General features: G+C 37.3%; 4 protein-coding genes across 5 annotated transcripts; 2 read left to right on the top strand and 2 right to left on the bottom strand.

Annotated features, from left to right (window-relative positions):
• Positions 1-1,636: 1,636 nt before the first annotated feature.
• On the top strand, positions 1,637-12,017 carry LOC141902269 (uncharacterized). Its single transcript, XM_074789916.1, has 9 exons — positions 1,637-1,736; positions 2,380-2,582; positions 3,593-3,732; positions 5,835-6,007; positions 6,667-8,777; positions 9,126-9,783; positions 10,286-10,410; positions 11,407-11,530; positions 11,866-12,017. Exons 1-9 carry the CDS (start codon positions 1,637-1,639, stop codon positions 12,015-12,017), a joined length of 3,786 nt encoding a protein of 1,261 aa, XP_074646017.1.
• A 198-nt stretch (positions 12,018-12,215) lies between these two features.
• On the bottom strand, positions 12,216-18,874 carry LOC141901470 (putative aarF domain-containing protein kinase 5). 2 transcript variants are annotated; one of them, XM_074788722.1, is made up of 15 exons: positions 18,744-18,874; positions 18,227-18,504; positions 17,936-17,999; positions 17,440-17,643; positions 17,172-17,312; positions 16,771-16,884; positions 16,556-16,687; positions 16,388-16,471; positions 16,061-16,142; positions 15,532-15,702; positions 14,649-14,856; positions 14,094-14,168; positions 13,487-13,582; positions 13,293-13,406; positions 12,216-12,748 (listed from the first exon to the last, which is right to left on the bottom strand). In XM_074788722.1, the coding sequence occupies exons 2-15, from the start codon at positions 18,466-18,468 to the stop codon at positions 12,736-12,738; spliced, it is 1,740 nt and encodes a 579-aa protein (XP_074644823.1). In that variant the 5' UTR covers positions 18,469-18,504; positions 18,744-18,874; the 3' UTR covers positions 12,216-12,735. The 2 variants fall into 2 exon arrangements, with proteins under 2 accessions (XP_074644823.1, XP_074644824.1); XM_074788723.1 differs by lacking the exon at positions 14,649-14,856 and adding an exon at positions 14,412-14,589.
• Positions 18,875-19,119: 245 nt separating this feature from the next.
• LOC141902526 (borealin-like) lies at positions 19,120-21,951 on the top strand. The gene is made up of 10 exons (XM_074790299.1): positions 19,120-19,200; positions 19,382-19,537; positions 19,636-19,730; positions 20,056-20,089; positions 20,165-20,279; positions 20,364-20,463; positions 20,765-20,820; positions 20,922-21,014; positions 21,138-21,294; positions 21,544-21,951. Exons 2-10 carry the CDS (start codon positions 19,396-19,398, stop codon positions 21,628-21,630), a joined length of 879 nt encoding a protein of 292 aa, XP_074646400.1. The 5' UTR covers positions 19,120-19,200; positions 19,382-19,395; the 3' UTR covers positions 21,631-21,951.
• Positions 21,952-22,838: 887 nt separating this feature from the next.
• On the bottom strand, positions 22,839-26,981 carry LOC141902268 (uncharacterized). The gene is made up of 5 exons (XM_074789915.1): positions 26,924-26,981; positions 25,190-26,562; positions 25,088-25,118; positions 23,192-23,371; positions 22,839-22,933 (listed from the first exon to the last, which is right to left on the bottom strand). The coding sequence occupies exons 1-5, from the start codon at positions 26,979-26,981 to the stop codon at positions 22,839-22,841; spliced, it is 1,737 nt and encodes a 578-aa protein (XP_074646016.1).
• Between the last annotated feature and the right edge of the window lie 302 nt (positions 26,982-27,283).

Below are 27,283 nucleotides of genomic sequence, written 5' to 3'. Positions count from 1 at the left end.
AAGATAAAATATATTTTTCTGTGGTCATCGATTTTGCGGTTTAAACTTTAAAAACTTTGAAACTTCAATTTAACATCTTCGACCGAGTTTTATTTCATATTTCCTGTTTTAAGTTTAAACCGTTTTTTTTTTAAATTCCGTCAACAAATTGATGTTAAACGATGACGGTGGTGTAAGAGATGAGTTGAACTGTTTTAGTAGCGCTCTTCATTACAAAGTGCTACTTTCAAATGCACTGATATCATTGTGAATCGAGACACGAGTTTCGCGATGTTTGTCTTTCGAAATGCTCTTGAAAATCTCTTATTTAACTTGAAAGAGTAAACTTTTCAAAATCGTGATACGCGCGATCTATTTGAAGACTATTCACGTAGTTTCAAGTAGGAGAGACTGGTTAGTAAGGCCACCCCTGACTGGTTATATACTCGAGTATCTGCAACACTTAATACAGAACCGTTCACTCTGCCTCTGACGCGCTGTGTCAAACTTACCCCGGATGAAGTACCGTTCTTGACTGATAGAGATTTTTGCGTTTGTCATTAAATGATTCCATTTAGATTCATTGAAAAAATGTCTGCGAGCCTTTTGCTATTCGAAACTACATTACTGGAGTGATGAAAGTGCTACTTGTGGTGGCGATACAGATTTCACTGGTATGCTGATCGCTCTACTATAAGGGCATGCTTCTATCAGCTATCCCTCACCCTAAAAACTGCATAGCTATACATATTCCTGAGACTGTTCAAAATGAAATCTCCATACGGAAACAAATCCGATGATATGAAAAAGATTAGTACGAAATGTCTCCTTTCTGTAGTTTATATTCGATATGATCTTCATTCTGATGACTTCAGCTGTTAGTTTATTGGTAGACGTTAATAATAATCTTCAGTTTAAAGTAACAGCTAAATTGTGAATTATATACAATCCACAACCTTTCTCACTCATGCTTATTTTCAAATTGTTTGATTTTTGTTTTTATATTCTTATAACACGAACAGTGTTTTATCGAGATTATTATCTCCATTATTTGAACATTCTACCTCTGTCCTGTATGAACGTATGGTTGAATATTTGGTTTAAAATGTGTCGTTCTGAAGATGTTCATAAATTAGATATAAGTTTAACTAAATTTATATTTTCTCCTTGAAATGAGTCGAATTTATCAGCGGAAAAACTTCTATCATACCAGATATGTGTGTTTCATATGTGGGTAATTGATGATTCTGATGTAAATTAAGTTGTAAAGTCAAGTTGTCAAATTGACAGTTGATCTTCTGATCACCTGTTAAACCATCCTACTCAAATAACCCGTGTTTAGGCCAGGCTTTTTTATTTCATTGTTTTACGGATCAACCGACACTATTCTTTTTAGAAATTGAGAAAAATGAAATAATCATATTTTCTATATTCTCCAATCGTTCCTGCGGTCAATGAGATCTGAAATCTGAGGAAAAAAATAATGAAAAAACTCCAGCATTTTCAATAAACGTAGAGTACGCTGAACATGTGAAATCGAACCTATCCCTGGGACCTAATGCATTATACACCTGCATTTAGAAAATGCGTAAAACAACCAAAACAAATCCCTGGCCTTACTAGACAAAAAAAAAATTCGCTGCATATTCTCTTTGAAATGAAGAGTTCTATTCAACAGCTGGACGGATATATTTCAGCTGTTTATCAAGAGATATTAGAAAACATTGTTGATAGAAAAGAGGATGGACTTCACACGAGTACTTAGAATATTGTATGAACACATGACGGTTCTATATACAGAACTGTGCCCTCAGTGCGCGTGATATGTCTATTGTCAATAGTATATTCCATATATGAATAGTTTTTGAAATTTTTCAAAAACTTTAAACCACTCTCGTTATTATGATGTTGAATATTAAACAAATCTTCATTGATCTGCGTGAAACCAGGGTCAAGTTGGTACTGGGCTCTTGGACCCGGTTACACAGTGTTGTCAATAAGCATTTGACTCGTAGAATATTTGAAAATGAATTAATTAAACTATTAGGACTTCGATACCTTGCGTAACTCGTAACGAACTTATTCGTTTTATCCTCTAAATCCACAGTAAAACCTGAAATCATATTCACTAAAATAAAGAATATATATTTGAAGAAAAACTGACAAATTATGAAGAATGACTAAGAATACATACAGTGACATTTCGATTCTATGAGCCATTTTTAAAACATGATATTCAAAATTTCAGTTTTGAAAATGGCTCGTAGAATCGATTCTAAACGTCACTACTCTCTCAGTTTTTCTTCAATTAAATTTCAGACAGTCACTTGAAAATGGAAACCAATTATATTTATGTTTGAAACTGATAATGAAAATGTATTTTCATTTCTGTATGAATAGGAGATGGTCAGGATTCACAGATTTTAGATGAAGGATCTCGTTCTTGTAGTCCACTATCCGCTGATATACACACACAATCCGACTACGCTTCAATAGACGCTGATATTCCCTACTCGATAGGAACCAATGAATCTCATCCTTATTCGTGTCAATTCTGTCAGAAAGCTTTTACTAGACTGAGCCATCTCAAAAAACACGAGCAAGTAAGTTTGACTCTATCTTTATCAACTATTTCGTAACCCATCGATGATATAACATCCATGCGCCCCAGGAATGAAAAAGAGATGTTTCCTCGATCTATGGTATAGTTTATTCAATGTTTTGACTATATCCTAATAGTCATCTTCAGAAATACTATTGGAATTCAGTATTCGGCTGAAGATAACTATCGGGATATAGTCAAAACGGTAAATAAACTATCAGCTCATTTCGGACGCTATTTGTTTCATTTTAAGTATTAAATTTTATATCATCAACTATTTCTTATTAGATTCACAAGTTAAAACATTGAAAATGAACTAATCTTAACACTAGGTCGAAACTAAAGCGAGAAATGTTGAACTGATTCCAGTTTATAGTTCATTTTACATTTTTTAGGCTTCAAATTATTTATAATTTCATTCATATTTTGTTATTATTCGCATCACATTCTATTAAGTAATCCCGCTGTACAATAGAAACATGTGGCAACTTGAATGACATATTTAAAAACAATCTGGTCAGATATTGAATATTGAATAGTGTTATAAAACCATTTACATATCAAACTATGTTCATTTGCGAGATAATCAAACACACTAACTCGACGTGATAAACTGCCGAAACGCTGTGGCGTCAATGATGTTTTCAATTTTTAAACTTAAACTCATCAATCGTGGAACACATCCATTCAAAGTGACTTCATTGTTTAAATATTCAATATATTTCTTACCTTATCAAAAAGGCTGGCAGTGCACAATCATTACAATCACTAAAATCGTTACAATTGCATGATCACCACGATCACTAATCACTACGATCACACAATCACAACGATCACTGTGATCACTGCGATCACTAGAGAAATCTACGTTTGAAATCTACGTTTATTACAGCGGGTTTTTTTTTTACTTTTTACAGGTATAAAAATCTTAAAAACCTCAATTCTAAAAACATGATGATGTTGATGATTTAATGAGACAGTTTAACTACTATTTGTTTCTCTAATTTTTAGGTTCATTCCGATTTGTTACCGTTTAAATGTAACTACTGCAATCGGTTATTTCGTCACAAGCGAAGTCGTGATCGACACGTGAAATTGCATACCGGCGATAAAAAACATAAATGTACAAAATGTGACTCGGCATTCGCCAGGTAAGCGAGGGTGACCTTCACCCTGTAGTGGCTGAAATACTATACTTGAAATGAGTTTTGAATTTTATTTATTTAGTAACACGGTATAAACATTTGACACCATCAGCTGCAACATCAGGGCCCGTTTCGGAATGTAAAATCATTCCCGATGAGTTTAATGAAATGACCCCTATGCGGGATGCACGGTTAAATTTTGAATTTTTTTCTGATATGTTTTATCGATGACCCGAGAGTAATTGTTCCTGAGATGCAATACTGTTTGTAACAAATTGCTCCTTAACCTCGAATACAATACTACAATAGCTGACATACTATGGTAGAGTCGTTGACCATAATCTATCCTGTTAACCGTATTACTTGTTTATTCTGAGTCAACTAGCTCTTTTTGGATCGTTTCAACAATGACTTTCCCGTCAAAATTGTTAGATAGCCCACTCGAACGCGGTGTTTCATTACCCCAATTTTAACTGATAGTTTTTAAATGCTGTCTGAAGCTGAATTCTGCTGCCATTTCCATCTGTCGCCGCTTTATAACCGCCACATTATAAAGTGCTATTTCATTAAATTGTGATTCGTCCGTTGATTGGGTTTGGAATGTGTGTTTTTTGATATTTCGTATATCATCGATATTATCCCGAGGATAATTTAGTATTAGACGCTGATTTAGACGCTCTATAACTAGGGGGTAAGTTTTACTGTTGTTTCACGGGATGTTTCTTTATCGAATAGACATCCAGTCGGGTGCCGTTCACTACGTTGGGGGTATGTCACTCCAGGGCTCCATCAAGCCAGGAGAGGGCCCTCTGCGTCTCGAAGCTGTTAGCTATCGAGGGACATGTCATTCTGTCGGGCTTCCGTCGCGAGCCTGGATCCAGAAATGGTTCCTCTGTTGTGCTCACTGGATGTAACGATATGTCCTCATCATCGTGCCTTGTCCAGTACAATACGCCTTCAGGGGTATCTGTGAGTTGACACTAGGGGTCGGGTCGGGTGACACTAGGGGTGGGGGGGGGGGGGGGTTAGGGGACACGACTCAGACTGACTGACTAGTGTCGCATTAACGATGCTGCAGTAGTGTGCAGTAGCCGAGTGTTAGTGTGTTAGTTAGTGATTTCACCTTGTCACTACTGTGCTAATTGGTAAGATCGTTTGGCTCCTCGAAAGCGACGTTATTTCTGAATGGATCATTCTAGGCGATGTTTGAGTAATTTGCACCCTCGTCAAGTGTTGCGTCAAGCATGTATTTCTTACACATTCACCATATTCTAGTAAGTCACGTTGACTTGTAGAGTTATGGATAGGCTCATTGAGTATAACTGATCTCACAATTTGGCTGGTTCGTGATAGAGTACCCTATTCTCTTGGTTGGATTTATTATCATGTTTTTCCTGCTGGTTCTCAATGTGTGTGTGTGTGTGCTCTGTAATCTTATGCGAGCGAATGTCAAAATCTGCATCCTGTGAATCTGCGGCACCGCTGCGTCGATTTTGGTGCCTGGATCAGTTTGATTTGTCCAGGTATCAACCAGCAGCCCCGATCCACCCCCCATCAAACGTGCTGATTTTGTGTGGGCGATCAGTTTTTGAAAGTGTGCTAATAAAATGTCAAATGTCTGAAGTTTGTAATTCATTTCCAATTAAAAATGTCTCTGGTGACGTTCTAAAAACGAGTGAAGTGTGTACGATCAGGGTTTAAAAGGGTGTGGATGAAATGTCTGGTTGTTTATGAGTGATAGGTGTGGACGATCAAACACAAACGTGACAAAGCATCGGAAGTGCAGGATAGGCCTCGGGCTGAGGGTGGGGCACCGGGTCCAGGTTCACCAAGAAAACCTTAGTCTCTGATGTTGCCACCACACGTGGTTTAAGCGTAGTAAGGTATAATGACCCAATTCCAGGACTGGGTGCAGGGTGCAGGCTGAGGGCAGCAGGGTGCAGGGTCCCAGGGTGCAGGGTGCAGGCTGAGGTCAGGAGGGTGCAGGGCGCAGGCTGAGGGCAGGAGGGTCCATGCTTAAGATTGATTCCTGCAAAAATAAGAATTAATAGAAAACTTAGAAGCTATAAACCTAAATATTAATCGTAATGAAATGTTCTTTTTTTCAGAAGCGATCATTTAAAGATTCATTTGAAATCCCACGACAATGGTAAACCGTTCCGGTGTACAATATGTAGTCGTGGTTATACAAATTCGGCAGCTCTGACGTCACATATGTTATTCCATAAAAAATACCCGAGCAGCTCCACTTCACCTTCAAAAAGATTCAAATGTACTCAGTGTGAGCTTTATTACAGTACAGCTAAACAATTACAGGTAACGGTTTGTCAGGTGTAATCTCCACACGACTCTACTTGATTTCGAATTCTCATCTCACGATGTGAAACTGGATTCTGATTTTTTTGCGCCGGATCTAGTTCCACAGTTTCACAGTTTCACGGTTGTTGGTTAGAATTAGATTCAAATTTTGATCTTGTATTAAAACTGGTTACGACGCCGGATCCAGTTCCACGGTTTTGAGTTACAACTTGTTGAAAACTAATAAATTTCATTTCTGTGGTTCTATATTGAACTCGAGGGTCCACTTTCACAAAGGGGTTGACTCTTAAATCGATTCAATTCCTTCATCAATATAGTTTATCTTGAATTTGATATCTCTGTCAAACTCGGCCCATGACCTTCGCCTTAGTAGAATGATTCTCAACTAATTTACATGTTTCTTGTTTTTCTAGGAACATTGCAAAACACATCGTGAAGATTCAAAACACGATACAATTTCGAATGGAAAAACTGCAACAGAGAAAATAGATATCAAAACGGAATTAATGACTGATGATATTGAACCACAAACAGCAGCAGCAGCAGCAGCAACAGCAGCAGCAGCAGCAGCAGCTACATCTATCACAATGTGTGAACCGCAATCACAACCTCTTTCTCTAGTCATTAGCGAAACGACACAAATCGAAACGACGAGTTTAATCGATACCTCGATCAATCCGCTGATTAATTACGATAAAACTCAAGCATACGCTGAACTGATTTGCGAATTTTGTCTTAAAAGTGGGTTTTCGAATAAGGATGTATTAGACATGCATATTCAGATGGTCCACGCCGGTAAATCTAAGGCACCGTATCTATGTCCGTTCTGTAACGCCGCCTATCCGACATTTTATAATCTCGCCGAACACGTGAAAATCCTACACGAACCGCTGTTCAGCTCTAAACATCCGTTTCAATGCGATTTCTGTAATAAAGAATTTAAAAGCGCCGAAGAAATGAAACATCACAAAGATAAATACCACAAACTTTCATCATCAACGTCATCGTCAGTTTCATCTTCAGCGATCACGTGTTTTTGTCCGGCTTGTAACATCTCTTTCACCAATCAGAATACGTTAGCCGATCACGTGACTTTAGTTCATCAGAATCATACGTTTCAACAGAGATCTCCTGAACGTAAGCGTTCCGCTGAACATCTCAACTCGAACAACTCCCCTCCTCAACAACTTCTCAAAATACCTAAAATACACGTATCTCCGCAGCTGCCGGAGCCAACCACTCAAAATAATGACGAATTAGAAATTATCAATTGCGATCAATGCGGCATGAAATTCTACGATCAGAAATTATTCAAAGATCATTTACGTAGTCATTTCACAACGAGTCCGGTAATAGCCGTTCCCTGCGAGAGTTCTTCATCGGCAACCGTTACCATAACTACATCACCGGTAACCAGTACCAACAACCCGACCTGTCCTGAATGTCGCACCGACTTCACAAGTCAGGAGGATCTAGAAACTCATCTCATAACGCATTATCTATCCTCGACTACTGAATACGGCTGTACAAGTTGTCTGAAACTGTTCTCAAAACCTGACGAACTTCAAAAACATCTAATGGACATTCACGCCCATCATCTATACAGGTGTTCGTTGTGCAAAGAGATTTTCGATTCTAAAGTAAACGTTCAAGTTCATTTCGCTATCAAACACAGTAATGAATGTAAGCTGTATAAGTGTACACTTTGCAGCACGATATTCCGTTCAGAAATGGAATGGCAACTTCACGTGAAAGTTCAACATTTACACATATCTAAACCGTACAGATGTCTGTTTTGTAAAGATAGTTTTAGCACCGAAATGGAATTACAAGTACATTTAACGGCTCATAAAAAACAATACCAGTGTCCACTGTGTTCAGAGGCGTTCCACGTGGAATATCAATTAGATAAACACATGCATAGTAAACATAGTCAGGACACAAATCACGATTTCAAACATCAAACATCATTCGAATCCGATATCGGCAACAATAGATCTCATATTTCTCCTCCAAGAGATCGAGAAGATGACAAGTTTAATTGTACAGTTTGCGACGCTAAATTCGCCGACGAAACGACGATGTTGACGCACCTGAGTCAATCTCACAGCGTACTCGAGATTAACAACTCATCAGTTACAGTTCATTCTCCAACACACAGCGAAACTACCAAATCATTAGACCTTACGCTTCCTGATAAATTCAGTAACGCTTGCGTTTATTGTAATCAAACTTTCAAAACGAAAGGCGAACTAGAGAAACACATGAAAGTACACGCGACCCCGAGCAGTTTAAAATGTAATATTTGCGACGAAGTTTTCCCTAGTAGTAACATTTTAGCCGAACATAAACTCATACACTGTAAAGTCGTGCAAGGAAACGTTTGCGTAATTTGTAAATTTACTTTAAAAAATGAAAGTCAGTTTTATTTCCATTCGGAACAACACGGTTTACAGGGAACTAACATGCAATGCGTTATCTGCAGACAGACGCTGATGTCGTCTGTCGAGCTGAACATGCACGCTAAATTTCACTTCCAAAACTCGCATAGTTTTTTCACGTGTTGCGTCTGTTTGAAGACTTTCAGTACGAAAGAAAATTTGGTGGCGAAATTAAATTCAAGCGGTCGGGCTTATTACGTGTGCAAACCGTGTTACCACGGACACGACGAGGAATATCAGTGCACACAATGTAACAAATCGTTCGGTACCAAAACGGAACTGGACGTACATATGACGTCACATCATAGCAGTCGTGTATTCAGACCGAATTCGTCGCCGAAACTCGAGTTGAAATCTTCTCCTGACCCGACGAAAAACAAATCGTCGAAATCGACGAAAAGTTTTTTCACTTGTTGCGTGTGTTTGAAAACGTTTGACGATCAGGAACAACTTGTTCCGAAATTGAACGCGAGCGGTCGCGCTTATTACGTGTGTAAACCGTGTTACCACGGGAACGACTCATCATCATCAGCAGCAGCTGCTGCGGTAGCTGCGTCCGTGGCGGTGCCCGCGGTAGCTGAATTCAGATGCGACTGGTGCGGTATTACCGTAAACAGTAAACAATTACTGAACGACCACATTAAAATACATAAGAAAACTTATCAGTGCATAAAGTGTCAGGAAGCTTTCAATACTGAATACGAGATACAGATGCACGTAGCGACCCACATGATCCAGGAGGGAAATGTGCACGAATGTCACATCTGCGACCAAATATTCGAATCGCCCGCGAAACTTCAATGTCATCTAATTGAACACACGTTCGAGGGATTGAAAGAATTCCGTTGTTATGTTTGTCATACTGTATTCACGCAGCCGACTGCGATTCAATCACACGTTTTAGAACACGGAATCAGCGCTCGGAAATATTCCTGTATTCAATGTAATCAGAGATTCTTCTTTAGCGCCGAGTTGCAAAATCATCTTTTCATTCACGGAATCAAAGTCGAACGCGGGGCTGCCGGTTCAGCGGCTGAAATTCAATGTCCCGATTGTGAGAAAGTCTTCCCGAACGTCACCGAACTGAACGTGCATCATAAAACTCACAACGATAAGAGAATAAAGTGCCCTATGTGTCCGCAATCTTACATCGGTATACTCGATTTACAGCAACATTTTATGAAGAATCACGGAGACGCCGCCGTGATGGAGAAATGTTATTTACAATGTCCAGTTTGTGATAAAGAAACGAATAGTTTTAGTTCGCTTTATAGCCATATGAAAGTACATGGAACAGGTAAATTCAACTTCACGCTGATTGATACACGCCGGTTTCAATCTGATAGCCTGTAGCCTGCATCCCTTCAGCCCCTGCAACTGTCTTTGTATTGAAAATGAACTACTTTTTACAGATGCCAGATATTTATCAGCACACTAACTTTCAAAGACTGATCGTCCACACTTCACATATTATGTTCAGTGTTTCACCCGAGACATTTCTAATCGAAAATGAACTACAAACGCCAGACATGTAGCTACATTTTATCAGCACACTTTCAAAAACTGATCGTCCACACTTCACGTGTGTTCAGTGCTTCATCTGAGACATTTTTAATCGAAAATGAACTACAAGCGCCAGACATCAGACATTTTACCAGCACACTTTTGTTTTCATTGTTGAATGTCTGAAGGGTCGCAGGTTCCAGGCTATAGATTGAAATCTGCTTCAACTAAATCACGAAATATAAGCTGCTATCAGAAATCTAAAACATCGATGTTGATTTGTATTATAATTTCAGGAAAAGAAAATCGTAATTCCCCGATGAAATTTCCAATTAATAAACAGTTTAATTGTTCGGTGTGTTTGAAGTCGTTTGTAAAGAAGAGTCAAATGAAGGAGCACATGTCTAGTCATTTTAATCAGGTATTTATATCACATACATATATATCATAGATCACCTATATTATAATATATACGACAGAGTAGCTGAAATAGGATTAAATATCCACTCAAATATCTATAACATCTGTTTTAAAGAGGTTATTCTCTTTTGATCTCTAGTGCCGTGTGTTTTTCTGTGTTTCTGAGGGAAATAAGTATTAAAACACATTCATAGTTTATACTAATACTATATTCCATCCTGGACACGTATTATTCAGGCTTCTATCTACGAGTTATTTCATGTACTTCTATGGAAAGGTATCCGTGGATAGGGGAAATACGTTTAAACGTCGAGATGCGTCATATTGGACATCAAACACAAGTGGCTACTGAAGTAAAAGGTCGCAGTTCACTGCCATTTCACGTCCAATATGACGCGTGTAAACAGTATGCGTGACGTCCACACGACGAATTATTCAAAGGGAAAGACTCCGCTATACACGTATAAAGTATAGCTGGGCTTTTATGATTATCAAAGTGAAATATCTGGATTAGATATCGGTGATGTTACGTCAACACCATCATCGGACAGGGAATATCAATTTAACAGCTGCAAATGTTGAGATCTCGATATCCAAAATTCTAAATTTCACATTCTATGAAAATTTGATGAACATCATCATAACTTGGCTCCCGATTACCACTGTGACAAGTCCATATAATATCAGAGAATCTCCCCTTTTCACATAGTCCCCGACTAATTTACAGTCTAACTCATTTGGATAAGTCGTCTATCACATGGCTGAAGTCGTTTCAATTTTTCAATCATGTCTCAATTTTTACAATGCAATTTACTACGCACGTGTCAAAGACAATATTTGGATATTTTCATCAACATAATGATCGTCACAACTACAACTTGAGAGCGCCGATTGAACTGTTGAAAGTATTTCGGTTCTCGGGGTTAATTTTCCGCCTTGTAATTTTCGACAGAACCACCTGTACAACTGTACCTTATGTTTCTGATTATATTTGCAGCAGTTCCGATGTGACGTTTGCGACGAAACATTTCCACAACTTCGATTATTGAATCATCACCACTGCACAATTCATAAAGACAATGATAAAATCATCGGTGAAAATAATAACTCTCCTTCAATCGGTAAATATCTGATATATCGAAGATATATTGATAATCTCATATCTAAGTTACAGCTATTTGATACTTTCAGACCTCGTGCTCAATTCCGCCAACGATTGATAGTTTGAATCGAGAGACACCATGTTTCCTTGCAGTTCCCCGAGCTCTCTATCCTGGTTCGAGCTCCTTCCCCCGGAGCCCTCCATCCCCAAACAGTTGATAGTTTGAATCTTGAGAAAGACCAACGTTGCCTTGCAGTTCGAACCCTGTACAATGACAGTTTCTTTGGAGCTCTCCACCCCAAACAATTGATACAAAATTCGAATCGTAACTCGGACTTATTACTTTATTTACAGGTAACGAATCAATGAGTGATGGCGACCAACAAGCAGAAATAAACAATAGAACTAATAGTGATCTACAGTGTCCTGAACAACTGAACGAAACGTTTCGAATTAAAACCGAACTAATAGAATACAATGAACATTTAGTTCAAGCCGCTTCTTGATTCTAAATGTATCTTTATAGTTTTAACAAATTGTATTGCAATATCGATATCTAGATGTGCTAAATATAGCTACATGTCACATGTGCATGTAATTGGTTTTTGTTTGTAGAAATTAACTCTAATTTCAGTAATATATAACATGTAATTCGTGTAATAATTATATTACTATAGTTCTTCGAAAATTGTCATATTGGTAAATAAAGTTTTGAAAAGGATTTTTTGTTTTATTGTCGTTTATTTGTTTAAGAGGTTCGGACCAAGTCACACACTATAGCAGACCCTATAGACTGAGCACACAATAGATTCAGTCAATAAACACCCAGCGTAAAACAACTAAATAATACTTTATTTCATTTGAGAAAAATTAAGTCCTTTTCAACAGTTTTAAAAAAAGTTTTAAGTTAAAATTGTATATATTTACACAATGAAAGTCCACAATACATTGGATACAATGTAGTAAGATTACTGGTTACTGATTACAGGCCATTTCTCGTAGAGATACAATGTTGTAAGATTACAGGCATTGATTTGTGATTACAGGCCATTTCTCCATCGTAATTCCTGATGAGTTGAACTGATGATTCTAAATAAATTATTCCTGTTTAACAATTGACTTTGATTACAAAACAATTTGAATATATCTAATACAGAAACCAATATCACAGCCCGATGCAGAAACTATGATTATTATTTCCTCGATCTAACGTAGAGACTGTCGTCATCCATACATCCTAGAAAAAAACAACAAACTATTATAATACACAACTGAGTACCTGTAAACATGAACCAATTCCACAAGTATGAATTTGAATTTGACTTGTGGTAATAAACATTTCAATAATCCTAAAAAGAACTTGAGAACTGTGGAACTGGTTTCTGGTATCATCAGTAGCTGGAAGGTAGGTGGGTAAAGGTAAATACAGTTTTCAGCTATCCACTTTGATTTTCACCAACTTTTGACCAACAAACCCCTGTTAATCTAACGAGTCTTGATAAAGATTTGGAGGTAATAGGAATACAGATAGGTTTATATTGTCATATCAACTTTAGGGCTATTATAGAAACATTCAGTCCTAGAACGATGAGAGGCAAGCAGAGAATCCATCGAGAACCTTGGTGCATCAGTGGTATATTGTTATTGCAGCCCCCTCCCCCGTTTGACCAGAGCTCTCAGTTCATTTCAGGACTGGGTGAAACTGAGAAATGAATCATTGATTGACGGACCAGTCTTCTACGTACTGCTAGTTCTCGTCACCAGGTGGCGTGTTTGCTTACCTGTCCCCTTTATTGTGTATAGATTGCATAACTTGAGTTAAATCAGGAATTCTTCCGAACCAAACTAATATTCGTATATAGAACAAACCGAGCCACATTCGCAGATTCTCCATTCTAAATTAAACAAATATGGTTTCATTATAAACTGTGTTCTATATTGATTGATTGCGATGATGAATTAGAATGAAACCTACTTCACTTTCAGATCATAAATCTGTGACTCGTAACAACATTTCATATAATCCACAAGTGATGGAGACACTTTCTCTCGGAACATTCCACTTATAGCTCTGTAATATATGAATGAAGGAAGGCTCCAACTACTTGCTAGTTGGAGCCTTCCAGGCTTCTGCTGTCAGTTAGATGCTAGACATGACTGCCTGTGATGTCACTGGTCACCTGACCTAGGGTTAGGGTTAGCTGCTAGTACTGAGTGACTGTGATGTCACTGGTCACCTGACCTAGGGTTAGGGTTAGCTGATAGTACTGAGTGGCTGTGATGTCACTGGTCAGCTGACCTAGGGTTAGGGTTAGCTGAGTGACTGTGATGTCACTGGTCACCTGACCTAGGGTTAGGGTTAGCTGTTAGGAGTGAGTGTTTGTGATGTCACTGGTCAGCTGACCTAGGGTTAGGGTTAGCTGCTAGTGCTGAGTGACTGTGATGTCACTGGTCACCTGACCTAAGGATAGGGTCACATGTCAGTTATGAGAGGCTGTGATGTCACTGGTCAGCTGACCTGTCACTGTTCTTTCATATGCTAATAGCTATGATTAGATGTAAATAATATAATTTGAACTTACGTTTTAGCCATGATACTGTATCTATCTACAGGATGACCATGAGTTCTATTTATAGCTCTGATTGTATTTAAATTCCTGCAAATAAATCAATATTTTAAGTGAAACAGGCGAACAAATCTTCAAGAAAATATAAGCTACTGTTGCGTTAAAGCCTTGTTAAGGGCAAAACCTGCTCTTGTAGAGTAAACAAAGAAAGCCCCACTCCTAGAGTAGGAAAAGCAAGCCCCACTCCTTGAGTAAGGCAAAGCAAGCCGCCCTTATAAGAGTAAGCAAGCGTAATAAGCAAGCATAGCAACATGAAATACTAATAAAACCGACCTGATAAATAATAACATTGGTTTAGGCATATCTCTAAGTACTACGACGATTTCATCGAAATGATGTTGAACTGCTGTTCTCATATATTTTAAATCCTCGTCGGTCATTTGACTCGGTAAGCGTAGAGTATCACGTTTTATTGGACGTTGTACAATTACTTCAGCGAAAATGTGATAATCTGTAAATTATAAAATCAAACCGTAATTTTATCGCGTATTTTTCCCCGATGATTCTTACCTAAAAATGAGAAGAAGTTGATGAGGCATTTGTCGTAAGATGTTCACGCCTCCGAAGTGGATATCCTCGACTTGTTTGCGAATTAACGCTTTTTTTTCCGGTGAAAGTTTTTTGAAGTCCTTGAAATCGAGGTGTAACGAATGCGAAGGGTCACGATTCGGAAGTTTTATCGGTCTCATATAAATCAGCAACGAAAACAGATAATAATCTATCGGAAATAATCAATAATAAACATATTTCAATAGTCGAATAGTCACACACTGCTGGCGAACATCAGCTATTGCTGAAGTGATCATTTTTAAATTCTTGATCTATGAAAAATTTGTTTATAAATGATATATAATTTTGTCTAAACAAATTGAAATTTCATGCAGCTGAAGATGTAAATACTTTCTAGATATTAAGATCCAATACTGATAATTATGTCCCTCTAATTTCATATGTATTTATTTAACACTCATGTCATAATTTTAAACTTTGAATTTTGTATTTACAGTAGAACCTCCTTGGATCATTAGTTATAATTATAGACTTGTGAAAAGGAATGAACTTTTCTATAGTCTATAAGTATCTTATAACTGATTCTATCCAGAAGAAACAACAAATCAAACTTATGATTCAAAGACAGTTATTTCGAATAGGTTCATCTACCCATAGAACTCAAATCAAATTTGAGGTTGTATAGTGAGTTTCATATAGATTTACAGTGGACTCGTCTTGATTTGAATGTTTCCAAGTTGAACACACTAATCATTCAGACAACAGAATATGAATCAAATTTGTTTGCCTGAATTCGAATTGCGAACTAACTCAGAAACCACTGCACCCGATTGACTCGTTTTATGAGGAGATTCTACCGATGTTGATTTTCTGTGATTCTTACCGTCGACACCGAGTTGTTTACTGAACTTCTTCATTCCAGTTTCATCAGACATTATTATACATTTATACAGTTTACACAACGACAGACGGTTTTCAGTCGGTAAATATTCGTATAAACCATGATCTAATAAAACTAATTCAGCTTTTCCATCTCGACCTTTACGTACAAATACTGAAAATAATATAACAACACAAATATTTCAGCATGATTGACTGATTAATTGACTGACTGACTGTCTGACTGACTGACTGACTGACTGACTGACTGACTGACTGACTGACTGACTGACTGACTGACTGTTTTTAGCGAGTAAAAATCCCACAATTGTGAAATATCTATTTTCTAACAGTTTTGAGATTTTCTCTTAAGTTGCCATGTCATTGTCTCAGCAATTTCAGATTAGAGTCAAAATCCTGAAAAACAGTTCGAATATGAGTAAAATATTTCATCAATCGTGGGTTTTCATTTCAAGAAATATTTCTCAGCTCGTTTAAGTCTGAAATTGATGGATGTTATTTATTAGACTTACTATTGCCAGGATGTGGATCAGCATGAACGAAACCCGTGTGAAATATCTGAGTAGCGAAACACGTGACTAGTTTATGATCGACCTATAAAACAGAAATATAATCATCAGTTCAACTAAACAGCACTGAGTTCAGGGTTTATAGTGGCCCAAACTCATTCTCAAGGACTGTTATGAACCCTGTCAGTTCAACTAAACAGCTGCACCCAGTGCCACAGTTTCAAAGCTTGTTGTTTAAGCCCAAGTCAACATAACCAAAAACTTCAGATCGGATTCAGAATGGATGAAGAACTGGGTTCTTCTGGTTAAGTAGAACCTAAATAAACTTACATCTTTCAGAGTTAGACCCATATCTTTAATCGCTTGTATGTTACTTATTTTACAACCATCTATAAATTCAGCAGTTAAAACCCGCTACAAATAAAAACAACACATTATCCAATTAAATACAGATTGTAAAACAGATCACAATTCAAACAACAACGTTCTATTCTTTACCTTACTAGTTTTATCCCAATCTATTTTCGGGACGTAAGCGTATTTCAAATGTTTTAATTCTCTTTGACAACGCTCGGCATTTTGTCCTTCTTTTTCAAAATCCAACTCGTCGGCGAGAGTACCTTTTAATTCCTGAATCCAAATAAATCAATCAATCAATGATTGAATCAAAATTTCAATTATTATTCTCATGACTCTATTTGAATGAATCGTACCTTCATGACCCACGAGAAGCTGAATTTTGGATGCATCCATTCGATAATTCTCAGTAGAATTTCACACGTAATTATATCACCTTTAAACCTGTCCCTCAGATCAATATATTGTACCTAAACAAATCATACACACAACTAATTAAAGAATGTTTGTTCAATATCAAAGTCTGCTTAGAAGTGTAATATTCAGAGGCCGCAGTTGCTCAAAGTTGGTAAGTTATTAGATATTGACAAGTAAAAGTTCATTGTTAAAAAACATCGTTTTTATCTGCTGGTTATCTCTAACCAATTTTTGAGTAACATGCCTCAAGCAGTTAACTTTTTTATTTAGAGTTTTTTTTTAGTTTTATGAATTTACTCGAGCAGTTTCAGGCGGGATTTACTGAGATATATCTACGCACCTTTACAGCTACCGTTTCACCGCTGTGAGTAACTGCTTTATGCACCTGCGCGAGACTCGCAGCTGCTAACGGCTCATCATTGAACTCTTTAAACATTTCAGTCGGTTTTACTCCGAAATCTTCCTCAAATAACTGTTCAACCTAGAAATCAATAAATGACATGAAAACAATTTAAAAACTGTCACTCAATACAGAGATTACACCAGTACCTAGACAAACATCAGTTTCATTTTCCATTCCAGATTATAACAAAAATTCACAAATTTACCTCATCAATTTTCCGTGATAAACTTTTATCTTGTAAAACTTCTAAAGTCTTCAAATATTCCTCGGGTAAAATATGGTTCATAGAAACGAGACCTTGTCCGAGTTTGATGTACAAACCACCGTTCTTCAAACAACCATCGAGTATCCGCTGTGCCGCTCTGAGATGACACCCTCGCAGTATTGTGTCGTAATCATCACAACTATCCTTTAAATATAAACATCACAACTATCCTTCAAATATAAACATCACAACTATCCTTTAAATATAAACATCACAACTATCCTTCAAATATAAACATCACAACTATCCTTTAAATATAAACATCACAACTATTCTTTAAATATAAACATCACAACTATTCTTTAAATATTAACATCACAACTATCCTTTAAATATAAACATCACAAGCCGATCAAAGGACTAAACACTAACTAAATTACACTACTCTAAGCATTACCTATGTAAGGAGAAGTGAAGCTCTCATATGGATACATACCTCATCAATTCCATACAGATTCCATTTATAATCAATAGAAAGAGATAAACCGACCCATAACGACCTGAAATACACAAATACAATCAGTTGTAATCTGGTGATTAAGTGACACAGCGACCAAATAAACAGATAATAACACACTTTCCGCTCATTCAGTTCTCATCAGTTTAGTATTTTTATGCCCAGCACCAACTGAACTAATCAAAGAATAACAAGAAAGATAACAGGATGGATGGACAGAGTGGGAATAGTAATTACTGAGTAGAAGGACGGAGTGGGAATGGTAATTACCTAGCGAATCTGCTGAATCCCGCCAGTGTCACGTTAAGTTTACGCTTTTGCTGTTTATCTAGAGATAAATAGTACGCAGTTAAAGCAGTAGGTGGCGCTACTAATACAACTGGTAATATATATCTCGTCCTGCTGCTACTGCTGCTCTGTGATGCAGTTTGCTGTTGACACAATCTCCTTGTAGATAACTGCTGTAGATTTTTGACGTGTCTATGAAAATGCCTCATATTTGATGAAAGCATCTTTGAACCTGATACAGGTGGCGCCAGCAGCCAAATCTGAAAAAAAACGTAAGATAATCTTCAGTTACCAATTTGCAGCCGCCAGTGCCAAGGATTGGCTGCTTCAATTCCATTAAATTGACTTACATCAACCCACGTCAGGCCAAATAAAGGAATGAAGTCAAGAGTAGGCCTACTCATCTGACTCCTCTGTCGGCCCAGCCCACCCCCAGGTCCCCGCCCTCTCCAGTTTAGAGTCCTGGTCAACCCCTCCTACTGCTGTAGATTATGCCTACCTGTATTCAGAATCTATACTGTGAACTAAAGAGCAAAGTGACACATGAACAGTGACAGCAGCAGTAACACATTGAACAGTGACAGCGCAGCAGTACCGTTTGTTTGTTCAGTGTTATACAACGCAAGATAGAAATTTAACAAAATTGTTGCGATGCAGTTCTATTACATCTCACTACAGAATCAATTCAATTTACTATATTGTGTAAAAATGAACAAAAGTTTAAAGAAAATACGATACCTCATTTGCTCATTACATTACCTTATCCATCAGTAGTCAGTTTTTTAATTATACCAGTAATTGTAACCGCTGTATAATATCCCTCACATTTTTGGAGCCACCCGTTCTCGTTTTGTCGGTAATTAGTAAATGCGGAAGTCCAGCGCTAATTTCAAAACTTCAATGGTGTTTTGATATTGAAACTGATATCTAAATCCCCGAATACACAGCACCAGCAGGTGAGAGAGCAAATTTAATTCTATTTCTTCTTCAGATACGCAATGATGATGGAGGAGATGGATTGATGCTTAAAGCCCAAAGGGCTCGTTTTTAATCATATATGACAGTTCCAGTTCCTCAGCTTGTCAATTGTTTGTTGATTGGTGATTCACGACACAGGGGCTGATTTTTATTTTACAGATAGAAAATACAAAATGCCGAGAAAGGTTGGTGGTCGTAAAGCCGTTAGTAAAAGAGCTAAACCGACCGTACCTGATGGAGACGAAGGCAAGAACTTAACACGACGTCAAAAAGAAGAAAAACTGAAACTTTTCTTGCAAGATTTTGATCAAGAAGGTCAGTGAGTGCGATCAGTATCTCTACCCGGCAGGTGTTGTGTTGTCGTATTATTTCACTCTGTGCTGTTGCGTTGATGTCGGAACCTTTTATTTCAGTTGATTCTCGAATACAAAAAACGCAGAAAGAAGCTCAAGTATTATGTGAATTAATGAAGAAAATAGCTGATTTTGAATTAGCTAAACTCCCTCCTGTAAGTACCAGCGCCCCCTGTAAGTACCCTCCTCCTATAAGTACTCCCGCCCTCTGTAAGTAACCACGTAAGACCCCTACACCATCTCACCAACCCTTGTAGAAACTGACTTGATCTGTTTGGAATTGGAATCCATTTAGACGTTTCACCGAAAAATCACATAATGATATTATCTTCCAAACATAGATATACAAAATAAGCAAGGATTCATCGCAACTCAATCAGGGTGTAATGTAATCATATTTAGATTATAATTATTATGATTAATACACAATCAACAGATTAAAAATGTAAGTGAAATAAAAACTGTTTTATTGATTTTCAGGCAGTTCGTGAAATGAACATTGATGATTATCTGAGTAAGTGAAATTCAATATTGATCTGATTATTACTCACTAATCGCTCTATAAATATAGTTTTATATTATATTTCAGGAGCTGGCAGTGCTTCTAAAGCGATCCTATGGTTGAATACAAATAAAACTGATAAAAATGAATCCGATAATTCGGAATTTAAAATGCCTTGTTTAACCGTTACAACTGTTAAAAGGTAAATCACACTGAATCAGTTTCACTCGTTTTATGTTTCGAATTTTTGATGAAATTTTTAGAGTAAAATGATTTTTCTTTCCAGTAAACGTTCGAAGAAAGTGATTGGAGTTTTAGATTCCGTAGCGGAAGAGGAAACGACGACAACGAACAAACCTGTAGCTTCTAACAGACGCACTACACGGGTAAAACTAACACCTCCTCTCTCCTCTCCTACCTCTCTCTTCTTTCTATTCCCTCTCCTCCCCTTCTCCTCCCTCTCTCTTATTTTAAACATACTATCTGCTACAGTCAGATTTGCATTACTGAAGTCATTTCTATTTTTTAGTTCTCATTATTTCTTATTCAATGACCTAAGTGTTAATCATAATTAATAATTTGGAGTCATTAATGTAACATAATTATCAAATTCGATGACATCATTGAATTTCGCTATATTTTCTGTTCGTCTGTATGATATAAACATGTATTTTTATTGATGTTTAGGGTCGAAGATTAAGTAATCAACCGCCAGCCCAAGCTTCGAGACGTTCAACCAGAAGGTACCCACCTATATCATCCCCTCCCTCCTGCATCAGGGGCGAGTCATCTTTTTATTAACCGTGTTCTACATTTATAAACTGTATTATATTTTATTTAACAGTAATAGACAGTCAAACACTAATCGTTATTATCAAGAAACTCCGTATTCTAAACTAATGGACACACCAATGATTACTCCGAAATTTGATCCTAGGTATGTTCACTTTACGCTCTGTACATGTACAGTTACTGACACACAGAAACTAGTGTCACCCTCTATATTATCAAATCTACTGTATTAACTCACTGCTGACTCTCACTGTTAATTGTATTTCAGATTATTTCAAACTCCTGGTATAACTCGACTTCAGAGGAAGAAAGAGAAGACATTGCGACCGTGTATCTCGGTAACCGGTTCTCCCGTTAAAACTGACGATGTTTGTATTGTATTCGATAAAAATGGTGTTTGTTCCTACGTCGATGAATTCGGACAGGTAAAAAATAAAAAATACAGGACCCGGTTCCGCAGTTGTGAGTTAGAGTTAACTGCCAGCTGTTTGAGTGACGATGGGTCGTTATCACTTGAATTGGAAGTTATTTAGTCAACCTGAGCGTCCAATAATCCCTGGCAAGCGCACTGTCTGCTGTAGTGATGATAATATTTATTTCATCGGTTCATTAATTGATTTCACAGTTTTATAAGACGTTGTTTCAGCGGTTTGTTTGTGTTTTCTGTTTTTCAGCCAAAACGAATAGAAGCTCAAGATCGAGACACGCACGAAAAACTGTTAGAAATGCAGCGTTATATTACAAACCTTGTGAGAAAATAATTACCTTCAAAAATACTGAAATATTGATAACACACTTCACTCTCCCTTCTCTCTTTTTCTCACTCTCTTCTTTCTCTTCGGTCATTAAATCATGCTTGTTATTGAAAATGCTAGTACTCTTCAGTTCAAACTGCTTTTGGTTTCAATAGATTATTACTCTCCTCCTCTCTCTCTCTGTAATCTCTCAACTCTCCTCTCTCTGTCGTCCTCTCTTTCCTCTCAACTTTCCTCTGAATTCTCTTAGTTCTCCTCTCTCTGTCCTCCTCTCCTCCCTCAACTCTCCTCTCTCTCTCTCCTCTCTCAACTCTCCTCTCTCAACTCTCCTCCTCTCTCTCTTACCAATGCATGCATTTATGATGTTTTGCTGTTTTTTGTATATAAGTTTTATTAAATAAAACAGGCTGGTTGTACCGGTATATTATAAGAAAATCAAGTTGATTGGATACATGTTGTTGTTGTATGATTCAATCGTGTCCCAGTCTCAATTCTATTATCTATGATGGATCCAAACAAGGAACTACATATTCGTCTATAGACAGTGGCTTGAAGTCACACAGTCGTCGCGTCAAATGCTACGTTAGCCGCACTGGACTTTGTCAATAGGGAACGCGTCCAAACTTCCGATGACAGCGGGGAGTGAAAATAGAACATTAATCCCTCGTAAACAAAAACACGACGCAACAATTAACAGTTTCATATTCAATATATTTCGTGCTAATCAGAAGTATGTTTGATATTGAAAGGGTTTTAATTATTTTGTCTTCTTGCTGCGAGTGCTGAAAATATCTGAAAAATCGAAATACTGTTCAAGCATTATCAGAGAATGATAGCGGGTATTGTTAGTCACCACACCTGACTGGTCACCAGTTACCACACCACACGTGACTGGTCATCAGCGTCATACCTGACTGGTGACCAGTCACAACACCTGACTGGTCACCGGTCACACACGTGACTGGTCAGCAGATATGACACCGTGATGAGATTAACAACCCTCACAATAATCACTACAGCGCGTTGGTCGAGTGGTTTGCTTGCTGAGCTGGCTCGCATCGGTTTCGGGTTCGAATCAAGGGTTAGGGCTATCTTTTAGGGTTGCTGTCAATTTGAAAGATAATCAAGTGTTCGAGAAGAAAGTACTTTTGGCTGCTGGCATAGCATGGCAAGTCTCTGGTTATATTTTATCCTTTTGTTTAAGCGAGGATCATTTAGGAGGATACTTCACTTAATCTATTATTACGACATCTATTACTCACGTTTATCCAGAACTGTAAGAATTCATCTTTTGAAACTGTTTCATCCTCTGTAAAACACAATAAATTAAAGGTCAATAATCGAACAACCAATATCGCATTCAGGTCTACAAGATAAACTGAGGACAAGACGATCTAAATGACCACCGTTCGTTAGTCTCTGCTGCTGGTATTCAAATACTAAATGCGAGAAGATTCAAACTGCTTTGTGTCGGGATGTGGAAGCACGCCAGCTATAGTATTTGCCATTCTTTCTGATTTAGGGACAGATAAACTACATAGCTCTTCAATATCTAAAAAGTACTTACTATTCATATCGAATTGTTTGTACAGTGGTTTGATATCTTCCGCTGTGATAAAACCGTCATTATTTGTGTCACCAATATGAAATAAACCCCTCGCTAAAGCGCTGGATTTTCTGCGATCAGTTTCGGGATTTCTGTTTGTCCATCCATGAATCAGTTCTCTTACTGTTACCTGACCATCTTCTGCAAAACATATCGATATTTCCAATTAAATCTGTACTTCGATTTCCGATTTAGAAATCACCCAGAAACGTTCTCAGTAAAGGTGAGCACAAGGTAACTGGTCAACCAAATGAATAATAAGAGGTATTCCTCATTTCTAGATCAAAACATGATTAAGAAACTACATTAGAACTAAATCATTGGTAGATTTTGCGCAAGTGAATGAATTTGTTGTCATCAAATGTTACGAAGATATAATTTCAAATATTACCTATTCGGCATATGAAACCAATTCATTGATTTAATATCAATCAAAAGATATTTCGTCGTTTATTTCTTACCATTTCTATCAAACATTGAATAAACGGAATTGAGCTCAGTTTCTGACATCGATCCATCTCGATCACGATCAGTTGTTCTCCACATAACTCGTAATTTCCTCGCATTCTGTTGGTTGAGATTTCTGGGGGATTGTTTATCACTCACCGGGACACCCCTAGAAATACTGCACCCAAAACAAAACTTTGAATTATGCTCTTCAAAGATTTACTTGTGCAACGCATCGTCAAATTTAGTGCAAAATGTTTTGAATTCGAATAATTGTTTTCAGGCAGTGCTGCGGCGTTTGAGAGTGAGGTGTTATACATACTTTGATATATTATTACTGCATGTTACATTATAAATGCATGAAACACCCTCTGAGAATTAATCGCACATCGAAAAGATATTTCATTAATAAATTTTGAAAGCTCTTTCTACAAACTGGAATCCTTACCTAAAAATAGAGATTAATATAAACACGAGAGTCTGGAGTTTTTCCATCTTTTCGCTTCCCGATCTCTCTTCTTCAACTTCCTAACTTTCAATAATCATCACCTGAACTTTTACCCGTTATTTATCAAGTCCTTTTTTTTCGTTGGATTTAATTTTTTTCGTCATTTATTTTCGCGATCGCCGTCAAAACCGAAAAAGTTCTCATTTCATCATTAAACGTACTCTCTCTCTCTATTTACACTTGTGATATACACGAGATGTACTTCTACTCATCGATTGAAGACACAAATTTAAGTCATCGGTTAATTATATTTTTGGGAGGTTTATGTTTTAAGTACAACTGACCCCTCGGCTTCTTAGAAATAACATCCATAAAAACAAGATCAGTTTGGAGCCGATTGAAAACTTCACCTTTTATTTATTCATTTCCTTGTTTGTGGTTTTGAACAATAAATGACCATCAATTTGAACTCTGCATCAATCCGCAGCGTATATACTTATAAACAAAATAATGCGTGGTTTCGGGGGGGGGGAGGTGTCATCCGTCGCTTCTTGGAAAGTAGAAAGGATGATATATTTTGCATACGAATTACAGAAAGACTTACCTTAGAGAAGCCACATTGAACTGGGATGAAACTTTTAGTCATTGTACCGGCGGGATATGTTGATGGAATAAAAGAAAAATTCAATCCGCATTTGGACCTTTCAAATTCCTCACGTTGTATCGACCATATCAATTTGAATACATCAAACATGTTCGGTTTGAGAGTTAGTGTTTTGTAAACATTTATAGCTTATAATTCGCAAGATGATACGTAGATAGAATCTCTACCAATGCACTTCAAATTAATATTGATTTCAAAAAAACTAAACTTCGACTTAAAATTATCATAAAAATCATTTCAAATATTCTTAATGATTTTCAACTTAAAGTAAATATATTTGAAGACACAAATAACTCACCGTTTTCTCTTCTCCAAACAGGTTTTAATTCCTGAAACAAAAACCAGATTTTAACATGCGATTCGTTGATTTTAATCAAACGTATATTGACGAATCGCTTACGTTGATAATGTTGAGTTTTTGTCCCAAACTAAACAAATAACTTTCATAGCGAAACGAGCCGTAAACCACGACACTGAACGGATGCGAGGCATTGTTTCCGATTGAATGAAATCCACTGGAAATTTTAACCTTGATAAATCTCATCGATTCTAATTCGACGATTCGATCCTGGTTTATCAGTATATCATCTACGTGAAACTGAATCTTATCAGACTTATCCGGCGGTTGAGAGTACGCGATATGAACCCAATTCGTATATTTCTCACCGGATCGACTTGCGTTCTCCGGTACTAAGAACGAATATGAATTATCGAATTGTTGAACTGGGGGTAATGTCACCATCGAAGGGTCGGAATTAGGAACTAATCTTGAATGCGAATGTATGAATCTAGTTAATGAAACTGGACCTTCTGCTGTTATAACTAAATAACACCCGGCTTTTACTCGTAATAATATCCAACCGCTGTTAACAATTATTTTAAGTTGATTCAAATTCTCTCTACTGAAATCTTTTGCAGACGAATTATTCAAATATCTAATCGTACAGTTTGACATACTTCCGGTAGTCTGGTAGGCGCGATAGAGAACAGTCGTACCCAATCGGGCAGGAATCAACTTGTAATAATTGGGATTCAATTCCGGTGTGGGGTCAGAGTATACTGACATACCCCACGTGTTAACGGGTGTCAACTGAACGCAGAGATGATCGTGACCTCTCACCCTCGTACTAGGATCGTGGACCCTTGTGACGTCATTTCCGCTGAACACGGAAATCGGCTTGTCGGATGAAATTACGGTTCCTGTTAAATCAAAAGGCCGCACGGTTTTTATATACAAAGCTTCGAATTCTGATAGAATAGAATTGCGATAATTTGTGACGTTTGTTGTTGTTATTTGTTTTGGGAATTCGATTCGTAGTTTAGTATTGTTATATCTCACTGCTATAGCGATCTGACAGTATTGTTTAAAGTCGTGCCAACAAACCGCTTTATACCAGACAATCTGCTGTTCATTGCGTTCGATCGACATTTCAGAAATCGGCAACAATACAAACCCATCCGTCGACTGAATTTGTTGATTTAATCCCCACAATCGGATAGTGCAGTTAGATCGAACTCTTATGACCTTTTTCACGAATTCTTCGTCGGAATTTATTCTCAGATTTCCCGGCAGATTTACACATTTTCCCTCGTTGTTTGAAACTGTTTCCGTTATTGCCGAAAAGCCGGTGTAAGATGGAGTAGTAATGTTAACTAACACGGGCGCGGTACATCGACGATGAACTGTGACGAATAAAGTCAGTTTCGATGATTCCACGATAGCGTCTTTATTTGGCAGAAATAAAACCAGAAATTCTTGACCGGCGGATGTATCTGAAAATAATCGATACAATTGTAGTACGATAATAACGGATAATTAGATAAAAACCCACAATGTACAAATTAAAAGAATTTCAAAATCGAGAATTTACTTATTCAAAATATCTAAAGTGTAAAATACTCGACGTTTCGATCTCACCCTAGAGATCATCGTTAAACAATCAAATCGATAATATTTCATTTCAATTTTCATTGAAAATGAATTCCATAATTTTAAGGATCTAAATTGAAATGTTCAGCTCTTGCTAGTATCAATACGATGGTTTACATTTTACGAATATCATATATCTCCCTAAATTCTAATACAAGGAAGAAAGCAAATACTTTTTTTTATTGAGAAATAGAATATACTTACTAAAGTTAGTTGCTCGCAGCCACGGGAAGAGACCGTAGAAAATGAGCATAAGATACATGTTTGACGTATCGGTGACGACTGATGAAATGTTGACTGGATTCTCACAGTTCTAGTGACACCGCCGAACAGCACTTCCGACCACCTCTTTCCCTCTCTCATCACTTCGATAAATTAATTATAAATCTACCCGCTGTTAATGGACTGAATTTCCTTAAATACTTGACATTCACTATTGAAAAATTCGAAATGTTATTCAGTCGGGTGAACGCGTATAAATCAATCAATAGCTCTTAATTCTCCGGCGTTCGCAGACCGCCAGATTCAACGTTGAAATATAGAACCGTCTAATAGCGCCATCTA

The sequence above is a fragment of the Tubulanus polymorphus genome, chromosome 3, assembly GCF_964204645.1.
Source record: "Tubulanus polymorphus chromosome 3, tnTubPoly1.2, whole genome shotgun sequence".
Classification (NCBI taxonomy): Eukaryota; Metazoa; Nemertea; class Palaeonemertea; order Tubulaniformes; family Tubulanidae; genus Tubulanus; species Tubulanus polymorphus.
This window is presented reverse-complemented; position numbering and strand designations above follow the sequence as displayed.